Below are 17,342 nucleotides of genomic sequence, written 5' to 3'. Positions count from 1 at the left end.
GTTTCCTTGCCTTGGATATTTAAAAACAGGTTGGCCAATAATGTTTAAGCTGAGACCACATCAAGAATGCAGTTCCATTTATAACAGCCACAAAAAATACAATACCTAGGAATACAACTAACCAAGGAAGTGAAAGATATTTATAAGGGGAACCACAAAACAATGCTAAAAATATCAGAGATGACAGAAACAAATGAAAAAACATTCCATGCTCACAGATTGGAAGAATCAATATCATTAAAATGGTCATACTGCCCAAAGCAATCCACAGATTCAATGCTATTCCTATTAAACTATCAATGTCATTTTTCACAGAATTAGAAAAAACTATTATAAAATTCATATGAAAGCAAAAAAGGAGCCCAAATTGCCAAAGCAATCCTAAGCAAAAACAACAACAACGAAAACAAGAAAATAAATCTGGAGGCATATTATCTAACTAAAACTATACTATAAGGCTACAGTAACCAAAACAGCATGGTACTAGTACAAAAACTGACACATAGACCAATGGGACAGAATAGAGAACCCAGAAATAAAGCTGCACATTGCTACCAACTGATCTTTGAAAAAGTTGACAGAAGTAAGCAATGGAGAAAAGATTCCCTACTCAATACGGTGCTGGGAAAACTGGCTGGCCATATGCAGAAGATTGAAACTGAACCTCTACTTATCACCATATTCAAAAATTAAGATGGATTAAAGACTTAAATGTAAGACCTCAAAATATAAAAAAATCCTGGAAGAAGACCTAGGAAATACCCTTCCGGACATTGGTCTTGGGAAAGAATTTATTACTAAGTTCTCAAAAGCAATTGCAATGAAAAACAAAAATTGACAAGTAGGACTTAATTAAATAGCTTCTGCACAGTAAAATAAACTGTTGACAAGACAAACAGGTAAACTAACAAATAAAAGAAAATATCTACAAACTATACATCTGACAAAGGTTTAATATCCAGAATCTATAAGGGACTTAAATCAACAAGAAAAAAAAATTAATCCCACTAAAAAGTGGGCAGAGGACATGAACAGACACTTATCAAAAGAAGATATCCAAGCTGTAAACAAACGAAAAAATTCTCATCATCATTAATCATCAGAGAAGTGCAAATGAAAACATAATGAGATACCATCTCACGCCAGTTAGAATGGCTATTATCAAAAAGTTAAAAAATAACAGATGTTGGGGAGGTTGCAGAGAAAAGGGAATACTTGTGCATTGTTGGTGGGAGTGTAAATTAGTTCAGCCATGTGGAAAGCAGTTTGAAGATTTCTCAAAGAATGAAAAATAGAACTACTATTCAAACCAGCAATCCCATTACTAGGTATATACCCAAAATAAAATAATCATTCTATCAAAATGACACATGCACTTATATATTCATCATGACACTATTCACAGTAACAAAGAGATGGAATCAACCTAGGTGTCCATCAATGGTAGATTGGATAAAGAAAACGCAATACATATACACCATGGAATACTATGCAGCCATGAAAAAGAATGAAATTGTATTATATGCAGCAACATGGATGTAGTGGGAGGCCATTATCCTAAGCAAATTAATGCAGAAACTGAAAATCAAATATTTGATTTTCTCACTTGTAAGTATGAGCTAAATCTTGGGTACACATGAACATAAAGATGGGAATAAGAGATATTGGGGAATAAGAGATATTATGTCACCTTGGCCTCCTGAGTAGCTGGGACTACAGGTGCACAAAAGGAGGGAGAGAGGGAGGGGGCAATGGCTGAAAAACTGCCTATTGGGTACTATGTTCCTATCTAGGTGACAGAATGAACAGAATCCAAACCTCAGCATCCCACAATATATCCTTGTGACAAATCTGCACACGTACCCCCTGAATCTAAAATAAAAATGGAAATTAAAAAAAAAGTAAAAGGACAGGGGTGAGGACTATGGAAGGGGGCTCTGGTCTGAATAGTCTGGAGTTATGGACTATATATTAGGTAAAGTAAAATGCTAAGTCTCTATAACAAGAGAGACTTAACTATAGTGTAGCTTAAAGAATGAAGATTTTCTTTTTCTGGCAAGTGTCCACAGTAAGTATTCCAGGCTGGTGGGTGGCTCTGTTCAGCTTTAAGGACGCAAGTTCATTCCATCTTGCAGGATCAACATCCCCTAGGATATTGGCTGAGAAAGTTCTGCTGGCCAAATCCAGCTCAGCACTTGTTTTTTTTTTTTTTTTTTTTTTTTTTTTTTTGAGATGGAGTCTTGCTGGGTGACTTTAAATATCTACCTTTTGAGTGCTTATCATATGCTGAGACATTTCATACAGTTTCTTGTTTTATCATCCCAACAACCCGAAGATAAAGTCTTAGTCTCATTTTTACTTTGGAGCAAACTGAGGGTTGGAGAGGTAAGGTAACATGTCCAGGTTTATACAGCTATGACAGCAGGAGACCATGAACCAGGTCTGTCTGGCTCCACTCAACGACTCTACCTGTCTCCTCTCAAAGACCTCTTCCAATGCTAATTTTGCATAAGTTAATTCATTCATTTACCAATCACGTATTCTGTCTCCTCACTGTATGAGGTGCTGGCTGGGTGCTGAGAGGCCATAGAATGAATTAGACCAGATGCTTCTATCAAGGACAATATTATTTGCAAACATGTCTCCCCTCCCCTTGATAGAATGAAATATAAAATAGAAGCAGCTCAGGGACAGGGAGGGGTTCAGAGCTGTGTGATGGGGCTCAGAAGAAGGTTCGCCCTCCTGGTGGGGAGTTCAGGGAGGCATCCCTGAGAAAGCCACACTCCTCATGGTTCACTTCAGTTTTTCCCACTTGAGATAATGCCAGCCAAACATTTAGTCTTTTTTGTTCTTTTCAGGATGGAGAAGGATGATGTAGCATTTGGGAAGGAAGAGGGAGGACATGAGTCCTCCTCCTGATGCCAAGATGAAAAAGACCTCCACGGCCGTGGTGTCTTTGCTATGGGCATGCCTGTGGGCAGGTATGAGGGACACCCCGACACAGGAGCAGACAACGTGCTGAGAGTGATATGCTTTGCTTCACTGAAGGTGTCAGGCAGCTGGCAGGTGGGGAAGGTCACCAGCAAGCTGACCAGATCTAGCAAACTCAAGTAGCCCAGCATGGCATAGAACAGTTCCAAGGAGCCTTTATCACACTTTACAGTCACTGTGGGCCCAGGTTCTTTAGAGTTTCAAGTCTGTGGGGGCCATCTGGTCACCCAGAGTGCACACAAAGCTGCCTGGGTCAGGGAACAGGCAGTGAGGATGGTGCTGGGGAGGACTGGCCCCGCCTACCTCCTAAGCTGGGTGTCTGGCTGGGTGGCATGGAAGGCTGCCACCACCACAATGGTCTTGGCCAGCACAGTGGACATGCAGACCGTGAAGGTGACCCCAAAGGCTGCCTGGTGCACAGCACAGGTGATGGGGTCTGGGTGGCCAATGAACTCGAAGGGGCAGAGGAAGCTGAGGGCCAAGGAGGACAGCAGGAGGTAGCTGAGCTGGCAGTTGTTGGCTCGGATGGTGGGAGTGTGGTGGTGTCAGATGAAGATGCCTAAGATGGCCAGGGCAAGGAGGAAGAGCAGGGCTGTGCAGACAGCCAACGCCGTGTCAAGGGGCTTGTGATAGAAAAAGAAGTCAAGGGTTTTGGGGATGCACTTTCTCTTCTGCACATTGGGCCACTGGTTGTCAGAGCACTTCTGACACGCAACACTAATGACATGCAACACTATCTAAAAGGAGAAAGAGAAACTGGGTCAGTCAACAGAGTGGGGAAACTTTTGGAAATTTTTCCATGGTCAAGCAGTTCTACGACTTGTGATGGCTTTTCCAGCAGGCTTGGTATATTTCGGTCTCAATTTGATGGGCCTTCCAGATTGCTTGATGTCCTCGGATTTAGGGCCAAAGACACAGATGGCAGAAATCCTGACAGCAGCTGCTTATCATGCATCAGACTATCATGAAATAACACTGAGACAACCACCTGTGGAAGCTCCAGCTCCTATCTAGGATTCCTTTAAATTGACCAACCATTGTGGTAATGTTGTAATTCATAGCCACAGTGAATTGATTTACAGATTTATTCTTGCATCAGCTGATTTAGTTTAAGGAATATTTATGGAGTGCTTAGTATGTACACAGATTCTCTTTTTTAATCGTTCTACCCTTCTCTAAATAACAACATTGATAAAACTTAACAGTTTTTTATTCCATAGTGATTTTAAGGATGTATTTTGTGGCCTGAGCCCTGGAATAGTCATTTATTCTTATTTGATCTCTCCTTGATTTGGATGTATTTGTAGGGTCCTAGATACTTTGATTCCACATCTTCCTAGTCTCCAAGTTCAAAGATTTCTCGTTTCTGTCATCCTCTCTTCAGCACCTGGTGGTTCCTTCTCAGCTTCATTCAGTGGAAATTTTCTCTTCAAAAGGGCAAAAGGTATTCCCAAAGTCTCTACTTTCCCAGAGAGAGTTTTGAAGAGACTTCATCCAAAACTGTGGCTTCAACAATTACCTGGATTCTGAACCTGGTCTTCCTGCTCCAATCTCCCTCCTTTGTCTGTTTGTCTATTCATTTCCCCCAGACACACACTGAAATACACATTGCCTTTATACTGAAATAATTCAGAGGCTCTTCCCTATTTTCTATAGAATACAGCCCATGCTCCTGAGTCCAACAGGTAAGGTCCTCTGTGATCTCACCACCTGCTTCCTGTATCTTGCATCACAATCGATGCTGAAACCACTCTCAGCTCCTTATTGCTTTCATGCCTTTACTATAACAACTTCCTCCTTGACCTGGAATATCCTTATCATGCTTCATTGCCTTTGAAACCTTGCTTGTTGTTTAAGGCCTGTGTCATATGCCACCCCCTGCATAGAAAAGTCTCGCTGCCTATTCTTTGTTAGAATTAATTGTTCCAACATGCTTTCATGGCTCAATGCTTGACTATTAATTTATTTATTACAGTGTTGACTTCACTTTATAGTCTAGTTTCTTTATTGAGAGATGAGCTGTGCTAGGTGTAGGGGTACAGTATCATTCTCTTTTAATATATGCTGAGGTCTGTGGGTCCAGGGCCATGCCTTATTTGTTGTTGGTACCCTTGCACCCAGCACAGTGGTTGTATATGGTTGATGCCAGTTGATATCTGTTGAATGAATGACACCTTAGTAAAATACGGATTATGTCATTAGGATAATTCTTTTTAAACATTTATGAAATGCCTACCATATGCCAAATGTTAAAGTAAGTACAGGATTTGAACAAACTCATGGTTGATAAAAGAAAGAATGAATGTAATAGCCTCATATGGCTTTAATGCAGCATCTGGGAAGGTCACATTGATATCTTCTTTTTGATCCCCACTTCCCTGGACTTTTCCATTGAAGGAATTTCCTTGATGTGTACACAGCTTTCATCTGAAGCCTACTCTGGCTGTTGGCTGGCCACACTCTGACCAAGAACCAGCCTCCCTCCTTACCTGGTGACGTTGCGATTTCTCCTCTGGGGCAGGGAAGGATTTTGTAGCAGCATTTTGACTTCTCAAATAGGTTGACTTCTTGGTTTCCTCAGGACATTTTTTGCTGCAGACTGAGGAAGGGACCTACACACAAGAGGGGAGAGAGTGGAGGGGAGAGAGTGGAGGGGAGAGAGTGGAGGGGAGAGAGTGGAGGGGAGAGAGTGGAGGGGAGAGAGTGCTGGGGAGACTGCAGGGGGAATTGAGCAACATCTGTGCACTCAGGTTGTGGAGGAATAAGCCTCATCGTTTTCACTTACTGGGACCCTCTCTCTCTTCCTTTCTCTTACTCCTTCCCTTATTAAACCCCTCTTTATTACTTTTTCCTTTTCTTTTTTCATTTTCCTCTTCCTTCATTTCTTACCCAGATAATTAAAAATGTGTTCCATAGATCAGGTACTGTACAGAGTGTTAGGGAAACAGTGATGGATAAGAATAAGCTCTTTGGGATTTTGAGTGTGGTGGGAAAACAAGACATCTTGCTGGCTGGAATTCTGGTTCTGCCCTTGCTGGTTTGGGTGTCTTGGGCTTAACCTCTCTAAGCTTCAGGTGCCTCTTCAATAAAATGGAGATGTAGATGGGGCACCCCTAATTTGAAAATCTGATATCTGGAATGCTCCAAAATCCAAAACTTTTTGAGTGTCAACATGATGCCTCCAGTGGAAAATTCCACACCTGACTTGACATACACAAACTTTGTTTCATGCACAACATAGTTAAAAATATTGTAAAAAATTACCTTCAGGCTATGTTCATAAGGGGTATATGAAACATAAATGAATTTTGTATTTAGCCTTGATCCTATCCCTAAGATATCTCCTTATGCAAATATTTCAAAATCTGAAAAAAATCTGAAATCCAAAACACTGCTGGTCCCAAGCAATTCGGATAAGGGATACTCAAGTTGTAGTAATAATATGTATTTTTTTTTTTTTTGAGACAGGACCTCACTCTATCACCAAGGCTGGAGTGCAGTGGCGTGATCTTGGCTCACTGCAACCTCCGCCTCCCGGGTTCAAGTGATTCTCCTGCCTCAGCATCCCGAGTTGCTGGGATTACAGGTGCATGCCACTACCGCTGGGCCAATTTTTGTATTTTTAGTAGAGACAGGGTTTCACCATGTTGGCCAGGCTGCTCTCAAACTCCTGACCTCAAATGATCCACCTGTCTTGGCCTCCCAAAGTGCTGGGATCACAGACGTGAGCCACCGTGCCTGGTCGTAATAATATGTATTTTGAAGATGGTGTGGGGATTAAATAAGATGAGGCAAGTGAAGTCCATATCACAGTGACCAGAATCGTGAGTGCACAACAAATGCTAGTGAGCTGGGATCATATTCTGGAGTGTTAACTGAAGAGTTTGTCTTTCACCCTGGGCTCGTCAAATCCGTTTGTTTATATTTAAAGGACTAATTTTCACCCAGCCCCAACAGAACTGGGCCATCCACAGTGAATCAGAAACAAAGACTACAGACACTAGCTAAGCCTCAGCACCACTCAAGGGTTCCTTGAGTCCAGGGTGTCTAAACCTCAGCACTACTGACATTGGGGCTGGATAATTCTTTGTTATGGAGAACTGTCCTGTGCATCTTCGGGCATTCAGCAGCAACCTTGGCCCCTGCCCACCGGATGCCAGCAGCACTCACTCCCTCAAGTTGTGACAACCAAAATTGTCTCCATACATTGTCATTGTCCTGTGAGAGGCAAAATCACTCCAAGTTGGGAGCAACTGAGATTCAGATCGTGCTTGCAGAATGAGTTTCCTTAGAAAGGTCTGATACAAGGATTCTGTGGTCTGGGGAAGGAGAAGCGAGTGAGAAGGTAAGTACCTGGGCTGTGAGATACCTGAAACAGTACTGAGTGAAGATCTCAACAGGCGGGGTCAGCCCCTTGCCTGCGGGGCGATGATGCTCATTTCTTCCCTGGAACTCTATTCTGCTGCCTTGTTCATCAGCAACTTTGTTCCCTCCTCTCAGGGTGGGATGATTTGGACATTGAGGTGTGATAGTCATGGGTATAAAAAACCATATGCCTGACTAAGGTGAGACCAGTGGGAACAAGTTTGAAATCACAGAGAAAAGAGGTAGAACATATTATACCAGTTATAGTCATTTTCTTACTCTTTTCATAGAGGTATGTGAAAAATGCTACAGCTGCTCAGTGAAGGGAGTGTTTAACCCTGCCTACACGAGTTAGAGGAAACTGCAGGAGGCGTGATGATAGTTGAGATGTAACTGCACTTAAATTAGAATTTCCTGGCCAGACGTGGTGGCTCACACCTGTAACTCCAGCACTTTGGGAGGCTGAGGTGGGTGGATCGTCTGAGGTCAGGAGTTTGAGACCGGCCTGGCCAACATGGTGAAACCCCGTCTCTAATAAAAATACAAAAAGTTAGCTGGGCGTGGTCATGAGTGCCTGTAATCCCAGCTACTCTGGAGGCTGAGGCAGGAGAATCACTTGAACCTGGAAGGCAGAGGTTGCAGTGAGCCGAGATCGTGCCATTGCACTCCAGCCTGGGCAACAAGAGCGAAACTCCATCTTAAAAAAAAAAAAAAAAAAAAGAATTTCTCCCTCTGGTGATCTTAGATACTTAGGGGTCTGGGAAATGACTAATGGGATTCCATGGGTTATTTTCCACTGCTTAAAAAAGCTCAACATCGATTGCCTATTTCTTGACACAAGTCTGCAAGGCTAAAGCAGTAACATCTCTAGGTATCTGGAGTTGACCATCTCAGGATAAACCTGAATTGGCAACTGTATGTAATTTACTTTCCCATTGGCTCATCAGTTATCTTTGCCTTTAGCAAGGTCCCTAATTTTGGGAGCCAGGGAGTTTGGAAGGTTTTATTTTCTGAACAGCCTCAGAGTTGTGTAAGTCAATAATCCACCCCTTTTTGACCCAGTATCCTAAGTGAGTTCAATATGACAAATACTCCTGGAGCTTGAAATGTGAGAGGTGCTGTGTGGTCTTGGTTCTTAGGGTGCTGTCAGCTCTAATCTTTAAGAGTCCTTCTGCCCAGACGATTGCGCTGTCATCTAACAGAACATTTTTTCCAGAAGGTGCTCTGAAGTCAAAGTGTCCAACAATGGCTGTCCTTCCTGACAGGTCTGGGAGAACATAGATGTTTTTAATGTCAAACGTTGCCAGCACTTCCCCATCTTTGGTGAAGAAAACCTCTTCTTGGGCTTTGGTGGCGAAGTTAACCTTTCAGGCATAATGGAGCACCTGAGAGAGGGATGGAAGATAACAGTAAAGAAATTGATTAGGAGTAGCTGGGCGCAGTGGCTCACACCTATAATCCCAGCACTTTGGGAGGCTGAGGCAAGCAGATCACAAGGTCAGGAGTTCAAGACCAGCCTGGCCAACATGGTGAAACCCCATCTCTACTAATGATAGAAAAAAAAAATTAGCCAGGCGTGGTGGTGGGCACCTGTAATATCCCAGCTACTCAGGAGGCTGAGCCAAGAGAATCACTTGAACCCAGAAGGCGGAGGTTGTGTGAGCCAAGATCTCGCCACTGCACCCCAGCCTGGCGAGAGAGTGAGACTCTGTCTCACATTAGGAGCCTTTCCTCCACATCACTGGACAGTTCTCCCGTATCTATGCTTGCTGGTGCCTTGGAGGGAGGCATCTTATCTCTGCACACTTTGTGAAAAAAGAGTTCTGTTTTCTCATGTTCCAAGTTTGTATTAATCTATATGGACCAGGGTAGGGAAGTGAAAGTCAAGATAATGGCAATCTGAAACATTAGGCCTTGCCTAAGACTGATTCACAGATAGGCTGGTCTTATGAATAGAAACCTATCCAGTTTTTTACAATCCATCCATACAAATTACTTAGCATCCTTCTTTGTGCCAGATAGGATTGGTACCTAGGATAGAAAACTCAGTCCTGCCTGAAGACACAAAGAAGTGTGGCTGATAAAAAAAAATGTGTTTTGACTAAAAGTAGATAAGGATTTGTGAATTACCCTGATTTGATCGTTACATATTGTATAAGTGTACTGAAATATCACACTGTATCTCATGAATATGAGCCATTATTTCAATATATCAATTAGGCCAGGCACGGTGGCTCACGACTGTAATCCCAACACTTTAGCAGGCTGAGGTCAGGAGTTTGAGACCAGCCTGGCCAACATGGTGAAACCCCGTCTCTCCAAAAAAAAAAAAAAGAAAGAAATTAGCTGGGCATGGTGGCACATGCCTGTGGTCCCAGCTACTTGGGAGGCTGAGAGAGAAGAATTGCTTGAACCCAGGAGGCGGAGGGTGCAGTGAGCTGAGATCATGCTACTGCACTCCAGCCTGGGTGACACAGCAAAACTCCATCTCAAAAAAAATATATATATATATGTGTATATATATATATGTATATATATATATAAAATAAAAATATTAAATTCACAGTAAGAAGTAAAAAGAAAGCAGATATAAACTAAGAAGTATCTTTTCAGTGTATTCTAAACTCTTCATGGCTGAGACACTCTTGGATTATGTGACTATCAAAACCCTGTCATCATTCTTTTTGGGAACAGCTTAAATAGCAGAAAAGGGAGTTTGCACCAATATTTTCCCATCTCCTTCATCCCCCATCCCTCATCCCATGGCAACCACCAATTCTGGGGATCTAACGTCTACCATAGTGACTGTAGTTAATAATACAGTATTGTTTACTTGAAATTTGATAAATGGTGACTATTGGTGGTGATGGATGTGTTAATCAGTTTGATTTTGGTAACCATTACACAATGTAGATGCGTATTAAATCATCACATTGTGCCCCATGAATACATACAATTTTATTTGTTAATTATACCTGAATAAAGCTGAAAAAGAAAGACTAGAAAAAGGAAGACAGGCAGAGTGCCTTCAGGAATCCCTCTAGTGACTTTAGATCCAGCGGCTTGATCTTTGATGTCTTTGGAAAAGGTGGGATTGGCTTTGATTTTGTGATTAGGAAAAGAGGTGGTCATCTTTTCCAGAAACCTGGAACTCTTTAAGAAGACCTTTGAGGTTCTTTATAATAGAGCTCCTACCCACCTTTCCAACCTTTCCTTCTACTGTTCTTTTCCTTTGGCCATCCTATGTTTTGAATTAGCTGGATCACTTTCCCACTCCTGCACGTGCCATTTTTACCAATACCAATACCAATATTTTTGCTTATTTATTACTCTTTCAACTACAATGTAAACATCTTGAGGTAAGCACACATTTTGTACATTTCTGTATCCCTCATTGCTCCAAGTGCATGAAAATACTTGTGTTTAGTATATAAAGTACATGAAAACACAAGTGCTTAGTAAATACTTGTGACATAAAAATGCATGCGTTGAGGCCAAGTGTGGTGGCTTATGCCTTCAATCCCAGGCTGAGATGGGTGAATCGCTTGAGGTCAGAAGTTTGAGACCAGCCTGGCCAACATGGTAAAACGCCATCTGTACTAAAAATTCGCCAGGCATGGTGGTGCGTGCCTGAAGTCCCAGTTACTTGGGAGGCTGAGGCAGAAGAATCACTTGAACCCAGGAGGTGGAGGTTGCAGTGAGCCGAGATCGCACCATTGCACTCCAGCCTGGGTGACAGAGCAAGACTTTGTCTCAAACAACAGCAACAAGAACAACAAAACACAATTACTTTTGCACCAATCAAATATATGTGTGTGTGTATGTGCGTGTGTTGAACTGTGCTATGAAAGTTCATAAGAACTAGAGGATGAAGTTTGAGCAAATGACTTGGTTGGGAGCAGAATTGCTTCTAGAGTTCCGAGCCAAGATTCCTGGTGACATTCCTCACTCTATCTGAATCAATGATGTGACTTTATAGATCTTGCTTTACATCTTAATTTTCTCATCTGTAAAAAGGGGACCTACACCATAGGGTTGTCTTGAAAATTAAATACATTAATACATAAAAGTGCTTAGCATGTTACTCGACATAAAAAACACTAAAAAAAGTGTTTAAAAAGGTATTAGCTATTATTTTTCTTACAGCCTTTAAGAACTTATACTACTTAAGCACCAATGAAATTACCTAAAAGCCATCTTAAAGAAGCTGAGCCTAGTTTGAAGATCTTGGCCATGGTTTGGATGTTTGTGTCCCCTCTAAAATTCATGTTGAAACTTAATTATCATTGTGGTGGTGCTACGAGGTGGGGCATTTTGGAGGTGATTAAGTCACCCTCATGAATGAATTAGTTCTTTGAAAAAAGGGCTGGAGGAGGCTGGATGTGGTGGCTCACATCTGTAATCCCAGCACTTTGGGAGGCAGAGGCAGGAGGATCGCTTGAGACCAGGAGTTTTAGACTAGTCTGGGCACCATAGTGAAACCCCATGTTTGCAAAAAGTACAAAATAATTTAGCCAGGCATGGTGACATATGCCTGTAGTCCCAGCTACTCAGGAGGCTGAGGTAGGAGGATTGATTGCCTGAACCTGGGAGGTCGAGGCTGCAGTGAGCCATGATCGCACCACTGCACTCCAGCCTGGGCAACAGAGCAAGATTCTATCTCTGGGGGAAAAAAAAAAAAAAAAAAAAAGGCTGGAGGTAACTACTAACTTAGGCCCTTTTGCCCTTCTATCTTCAGCCATGTGAGGCAGCAAGAAGGCCCTTACCAGCCACTGCATGCTGGTGCCTTGATCTTGGACTTCTCAGCCTCCTGAACTGTAGGAAATACATTTCTATTATTCATAAGTTACCCAGTCTGTGCTACTTTGTTATAGCAGCACCAATGGACTGAGACAGCCTTCTTTTAATATTAAAAGGATTTTTGCTCTACTTTGACTTCATTACTAAAACTTTGCATGGCTATTTGCAATATGTGCTTAAGGTTGAACAACTGGCTCTCTTCTGAAGCCAGGATTTTTGGTGTTTGCTGATTTCCCTGCTGTCAATACTCCCACTATGGCGAGGTTGAAGCTACCAGTGGTTTAACAGATGACTTGCACAATTCCTGAAAATTTAACAATTGACCTTTGCTGTCAGAGCCAGTTCTCTCTGTTGGACCTAGACCCCTGGTATCTTTACTAAGATGTCTTGTGAATGCTATGAAGAGGGAGCTGTCACCATCTCCCTTCCTTCTGCTGGAGATTTTCTAGGCCACAGGTTGGCAAACTGCTGCCTGTTGGCCAAAGCTAGTCTACCACCTATTTTTTGTGTGATGTGTGAATTAATAATGACTTTTACATTTTTAAATAGTTGAAAAAAATTAAAAGAAGAATAATACTTTATGATACATGGAAAATACACGAAACTCCTATTTCAGTGTTCATAGATAAAGTTTTATTGAACACAATCGGATTGATTTGTCTGGGGATTTTCTATGGCTGCATTTGCACTACAACGGCAGAGTTGAGTAGTTGTGACAGAGACCGCATGGTTTGAAAATCCTAAAATCCTTACTATCTGGCTCTTTACTGAGAAAATGTTGCTGACTGTCTAGTCCATTAGTTGCTACTTTTTAAGAAAAAATCTTTTCCAAGTAAAATCTTATGCTTCATACTAATATATTAGGCAGAGAAAACAGAGCATCTCTGGTTGGTACAGGCAGCTATGGGGTCCAGAGCCCCATCCCCAAGCCTCTCCCTGCCTGAAGAACTGTTCCATCAGCTGGGGCACCTAAGTCTCCCTGTAGAACTCTGAGGCTCCAAGGAACAGACAGGAAAAATTACTGATCTGCGCTCACCTTCCATGGTTATAAAATTCAGAGTTTTTTTTTTTTTTTTTTTTAGATGGAGTTTCACTCTGTCACCCAAGCTGGAGTGCAGTGGTGCCATCTCGGCTCACTGCAACTCTGCCTCCCAGGTTCAAGCGATTCTCGTGCCTCAGTCTCCTGAGTAGCTGGGACTATAGACACACACCATTATGCCTGGCTAATTTTTCTATTTTTAGTAGAGACAGAGTTTCACCATGTCAGCCAGGCTAGTCTTGAACTCCTGACTCGAGGTGATCCACCTGCCTCCCAAAGTGCTGGGATTACAGGTGTGAGCCACCGTGCCCAGTCCAAGGTCTTTTTGATTAAAGTACCTAATGACCAGAGAGGAAAAGAGACCTCGAACACAGAGAAGGCTGATGATTAGACCAAGCACTGAGGTTCAGCTCTTCCTCCAGCTGAAAACCCAGTGCTCTTCTCTTGGTGTTGTTGGTTGAGGCCTTTGTCCTCTGAACTCTATCTCATCTCTTTGAGCTCGTTCCAGCATTACCTCTCTTACTATGAGGAGAAGACCACCTAACCTTCCCTTCCGGTCCTTGTCCCTGAGCAGCCCACGAAGAATGGGTGTCGGTGCTGGATTGCATATTCTACATTGCAGATTTACCAGTTTTCTAACTTGGTGGTTAACTCTTTCCTACTGTGAATCTCATATGGTCTTTGTTGCATTTTAGCATTGGCATGTAGTGGCTGGATGTCAGGACAATTGTATTCTCTTCCAGCTCTGCCTCTCCTTTTCTGTGATCTCCCTGCTTCGTGTTGGACCAGCAGATTTCTAAGGCCCTTGGCTGTTTTGATGTCATCACCATTATTAGCAGCAGCGTCAAACCACCTGGATAAAGCTGTAACCCATAATATGCACTAATCACCAGCCAGCATTTGTATGCCTGATCTCTTATTTTCATAACAGCCCACAATGTATATATTATTATACTCAATCTACAAAGGAGAGAGCTGAAGCTCAGGAAAGGTAAGTGACAAGGCCCCAGAGAAATCCCATATTGAGGTTTGAGTCCAGATCACTTCGGTTCTAAATTTGATCTTCCTTTCATTAGGCTACACTGCCTCTCTGCTAGTCCAAGGCTCACAGAAAGCTGGAATGGACAGGGACTGGGAAAGGCTTCTTGGCCGCTCACCTGAGAAGGCCTGGCTTCCCACGCATTGACATACGTGCCTCCCAGGAACGGTCCCTCTCTCGGACAGCAGGACATCAAGTTCGGATAGGCGACCCACAGGGCTTTGGCTGCCAGGTGGGCTTGGTAAATGGCAGTTAGATCCGGAAGTTTGAAGGCAGATAGGTGGGCAGTGGTCATGTTCTCCAGCCCTGTGCGATGCCAAGCCCCTTCTCTGGCACTTTGGATGGAAGCCCCAAATCCAGACCCCCCTGCATCCCTGCAGCTCCTCCCACAGCTTCCTCATCAGACTGTTGCCTGGTTACGGGGCTGGGCACAGCACCAACAGGAAATCCCTAAAGATAGGTATTATTCCTAAGTGTATGGTCAGGCTCAAGCTGCCGTTCAGCAACTCATGGGCTTTGGGACCCAGCACCGAGGGGTTAAATGCGAAGGAGGTGGAAAAGATCCACGTCCTTCCAGTCACATTGTTTCCCTGAAGGGCTCCCACCAGGAGTCTGAAGTGAAAACGGTAGCAGTCATAGATGATGACCTTGGCAGGAGGCGTTTGGGTGATGATGTTTGCCATGCTGTTGATGCTGTCATCTACACTGTTGATCTCTGAGAAGGCCCCGCAGCCACCCTCGTCCCCAATCTGCTTCTGCAGCTGCTGCTCCAGCCACTCAAAGTTGCTATTGTCAGAACTGACCAGGCCTACCGAGGTCCTGTTAAAGTAACTCAAGAGCTTGGCCAGGACCCAGGGCTGGTGGGTGCTGCTGGGCACTGTGCGGAGGAAGGATGGGAACTGGAAACAGTTGGAGACCTGGGGGCGCTGAGATCCATGGCTGATTTGGGGAAAGGAACAGGGCTGCACATTCCTGGCCTGAACACACTTGCTCAGGATCCACAAATGCTCTCACCAGCCTTGTAATTTGGCCTCATTTTTCCCTCTCTGCCTTTTATTTCTAATTATTATCTCACTGGCCTTTGATATATGCTGTTTCCAGGTCCTTCAAAAGCCTGTAGGCTCAGGCCTAAGAAATCAATTGACGTTTTTAGAAAGGAATGCAGTGGACTAAAGAATGCCAACATATCTTCCAGTGGGGGTGGGAGAAGCAGAGAGGTAAAGATGTGCTAACGGCTTTGTTTCTCTCTATACATTGTATAATTCTTGGCATTATTTGCAAGATAAAGGCTCAAGTGAATTATAAACTTGTATAATTGTTAATAGAATAAAAACAAGACATATAAATTCCAAAGCAGCAGAAGGAAAACAATTGAAGAAAATGATCAAATTAGAAAAAATTCAGGGCCGGGCACAGTGGCTCATGCCTGTAATCCCAGCACTTTGGGAGGCTGAGGCGGGCAGATCAGTTGAGGTCAGGAGTTTGAGACCAGCCTGGCCAGCATGGTGAAACCCTGTCTCTACTAAAAGTACAAAAATTAGCTGGGTATGGTAGTGCATGCCTGTAATTCCAGTTACTTGGAAGGCTGAGGCAGAAGAATTGCTTGAACCTGGGAGACAGAGGTTGCAGTGAGTCAAGATTGTACCACTGTACTCCTGACTGGGTGACTCAGTGAGACTCTGTCTCCAAAAAAAAAAAAAAAAAAAAAGGAAAAGGAGAAAGCATAAGAACTAGAAAACTAAATAAAAATCTCTATTATTTCTATTATAGAAAGCAATGACCCAGCATAATAAATAGAAATTATGTAAGAGGGCAGGATAGCATCAAACCATATCAGCAGTCAGCTTAAATGATAGGTTACATTACCCTACTTAAGAAGAGTGTGCTGTATTCTCTACTTGCCTGTCTCGATGCACTCTCCAGGCTTCTCTGTAATAGCTCTGAGCTCCAGAAGGGTTGATCTTTGTGGATTGTGTCAAAGGCCTGCCCTGCCCTCTGCCTTCTGGTAGGAGGCTTGATGGGAGACTGGGGGTAGGGGGAAAGTGAGGTCGAGGGTATTCATTTCTCCCTGCTCAGCCATGGGTGGGCAGTGGCTGCCTTCCTCAGCTCTGCTTCCTCCCCGAAGGATGGAAACAGCTTCCTACTGTGGCTGTCCTCCAGCTGTTTCACCCTTACCCCTTTCCACTCCTTCGAAAGCAGCCCCTTCATCTGGGTTTTTCTTTTTCAAAGGTAAAGAGGGGAGAATTGAGCTCTTCTATCATAGGGCAGCTGAGTAAAGATTTTGACTATAATAGATGGGAAATTTTCAAACTGGATAAAAATCAAGCTGGTTATTTGCTATTTAGAAGAAACACAAGTAAAGCAAAATCACGAGAAAATCTAATATCAGGGGATGGGTAACATATAAATCTTAGGTGAGCTCACTTGACCCGGAGGCTCTCCAGCCCTCCTGCCTAAGGAAAGCTGGGAGACTTTTGCAGCAGAGGGGAAGGGGTTGTCTGTGCAGAGTGTGATTTCTGGTGGGCAGAGCTAGCAGGTGCCCATATGATGTATTACGTTTTCTTTAACCTGTTTATTAGCAGAAAACTTTTCAGGAGCTATGGTCAGGAGTTCGAGACCAGCCTGGCCAGCATGGCGAAACCCTGTCTCTACTAAAAGTACAAAAAACTAGCCGGGCGAGGTGGCAGGCACCTGTAGTCCCAGCTACTCGGGAGGCTGAGGCAGGAGAATGGCATAAACCCGCGAGGTGGAGCTTGCAGTGAGCTGAGATCCGGCCACTGCACTCCAGCCTGGGCGATAGAGCGAGACTCTGTCTCAAAAAAAAAAAAAAAAAAAAAAAAACAAAAAAAGAGAGAGTACTTTTTTTTTTTTAATAGAGGAGGATAAGAACAAAACACAGTATGCCCTGTTTATTGAGGAGTCCCATGCCTGCTGTACAGCCTTCCCTGATCCCTGTTCCTCAAGCTGAGATCTAGTTCTCAATTCTTGGTTCATGCCAGCCCTGGGATCATCACCTTCATCACGTCATCACTGAACTCTTTCTACTGTAGACCGTTCGAGTTTATGCCTTTTCCTCTCCAATCAGATTCTAAGCAGGATCCATTCAAT

The 17,342-nt window shown here is 43.3% G+C and overlaps 1 protein-coding gene across 1 annotated transcript; it reads right to left on the bottom strand.

Annotated features, from left to right (window-relative positions):
• Positions 1 to 2,835: 2,835 nt before the first annotated feature.
• LOC105552909 (extracellular calcium-sensing receptor-like) lies at positions 2,836 to 16,442 on the bottom strand. The gene is given in 8 exon segments (XM_011998734.1): positions 2,836 to 2,971; positions 3,295 to 3,728; positions 5,481 to 5,603; positions 7,345 to 7,551; positions 8,538 to 8,720; positions 14,353 to 14,569; positions 14,655 to 15,220; positions 16,410 to 16,442. Coding segments are annotated over 8 exon segments (1,899 nt in total).
• Between the last annotated feature and the right edge of the window lie 900 nt (positions 16,443 to 17,342).

This window comes from Mandrillus leucophaeus, unplaced genomic scaffold, assembly GCF_000951045.1.
Source record: "Mandrillus leucophaeus isolate KB7577 unplaced genomic scaffold, Mleu.le_1.0 Scaffold578, whole genome shotgun sequence".
NCBI classification, from domain to species: Eukaryota; Metazoa; Chordata; class Mammalia; order Primates; family Cercopithecidae; genus Mandrillus; species Mandrillus leucophaeus.
This window is presented reverse-complemented; position numbering and strand designations above follow the sequence as displayed.